At 57.0% G+C, this 1,528-nt stretch overlaps 1 protein-coding gene across 1 annotated transcript in view; it reads right to left on the bottom strand.

Moving 5' to 3' along the window:
• Window positions 1-1,072, bottom strand: part of EMH_0089920 (uncharacterized protein) — a gene marked incomplete at both ends in the record, with an annotated part of 1,723 nt that extends 651 nt beyond the window's left edge. The window contains 1 exon segment of the mRNA XM_013501494.1: window positions 10-1,072. Coding sequence (XP_013356948.1) covers window positions 10-1,072 — 1,063 coding nt within the window.
• Between the last annotated feature and the right edge of the window lie 456 nt (window positions 1,073-1,528).

Genomic DNA, 1,528 nt, shown 5'->3' with positions numbered 1-1,528 from the left:
CAGCAGCACAGTCTCTCGGTGAGGCTCGCGTTGAATCCTCTGCTCTGCTTTCTTGCTGCTCCTCTTCATCTTCATCCTGCTGCTGCTGCTGCTGCTGCTGCTGCTGCTCCTGTTGTTGTTGCTGCTGCTGTCGCTGCTGCTGTTGCTGCTGTTGGTGCAATAGCTGCTGCTGCTGTTGCCGCAATAGCTGCTGCTGCTGTTGCTGAAATAGCTGCTGCTGCTGTTGCTGCTGCGGCTGTTGCTGCAGCACCTGCTGCTTCTGCTGCTCCTCCTCCTGCTGCTGCTCTTGCTGCTGCTGCTCCTGCAGCTGCTGCTGCTGCTGCTCCTGCTGCAGGTGCTCCTGCTGCGCCCTTTGCTGGTGCTGCTGCTCCTGCTGCTGCTGCTGCTGCAAAAGCTGTTGCTGCAATAGCTGCTGCTGCAATAGCTGCTGCTGCTGCTGCAGCTGCCGTTGCTGCTGCAGTAGCTGCTGCCTCTGCAGCCGCTGCTGCTTTTGCAGTTGCTGCTGCATTTGCAGTTGCTGCTGCTTTAGGAGTTGTTTCTGCTGCTTTTGCTGCTGCTTCTCCAGCTGCTTCTGCAGCAGCTGCAGCTGCTGCGGCTGCTGCTCTTGCTGCTGCTGCAGTTGCTGTTGCAGCAGCAGCAGCTGCTGCTGCTGCTGCATCTCTTCGTATGTTGGCTCTGCCTGAAGCGGCAGCAGCACACTGTCTGGTGCTGACGAGGCCCTTGTATCAGCTAGTTCTTGTGCATCACTGCTGCTGCTGCTGCTGCTGCTGCAGCAGCTGCTGCTGCTGCTGCTTGCGGCTGCCGCTTCTTTGTCTTTGTCTTTGTTATATAAATTATTATTTTCCGGGGTGTCTTCGTAGCAGCAAAAAAGAAGAGAAGAGTGAGGCAGCGGCTCCATCAAGAAGCTCAGCAGCGCAGCAAAGTAGGGGTTGCTGTTCTCCCACCACAGCATCTCCTCTTCTTCCTCAGCAGCAGCAGCAGCAGCAGCAGCAGCAGCAGCAGCAGGAGAGTGTGCATGCATGCATGTGAACTCGTCGTCGCTACCCAGCAGCAGATGAGCCGGCAGCGGCATCTCAGCAGCAAAAACTTCAGCTGCCTGTACACCCCAGCACCGCAGCAAATTATACTCAATATTTAGGATTGTTATTTCTTTGTCTTGCTGCTGCTCTGGCCACTCAAACGGTGGAGCCTGCTGCTGCTGCTGCTGCTGCTGCTTCCTCCTCTGCTGCTGCTGCTGCTGCAGCTGCTGCTGCAGTAGCCTCCTTCGTTGCAGAGCTAGAGGACGGCCTGTCCGCACCACACAGCCAGAAACAGCAGCAGAAACGCCAGCAGCAGCAGCAGCAGCAGCAGGAGCAGCAGCAGCAGCAGCAGCAGCAGGACGATATGGATACGAAGCAGCAGCAACAGGATTCCAGCTAACAAAGGCATCAGCATTCTCCGCGTTCTCCTGTTTGACGTTGCTGCTGCTGCTGTTGCTGCTGCTGTTGCTGCTGCTGTTGCTGCTGCTGTTGCTGCTGCTGTTGCTGCT

This window comes from Eimeria mitis, genomic scaffold (assembly GCF_000499745.2).
Source record: "Eimeria mitis Houghton genomic scaffold, Emh_scaff6983, whole genome shotgun sequence".
NCBI lineage: Eukaryota > Apicomplexa > Conoidasida > Eucoccidiorida > Eimeriidae > Eimeria > Eimeria mitis.
Note: the sequence above shows the minus strand (reverse complement) of the source record. Positions and strands in the feature narration are given on the sequence as shown.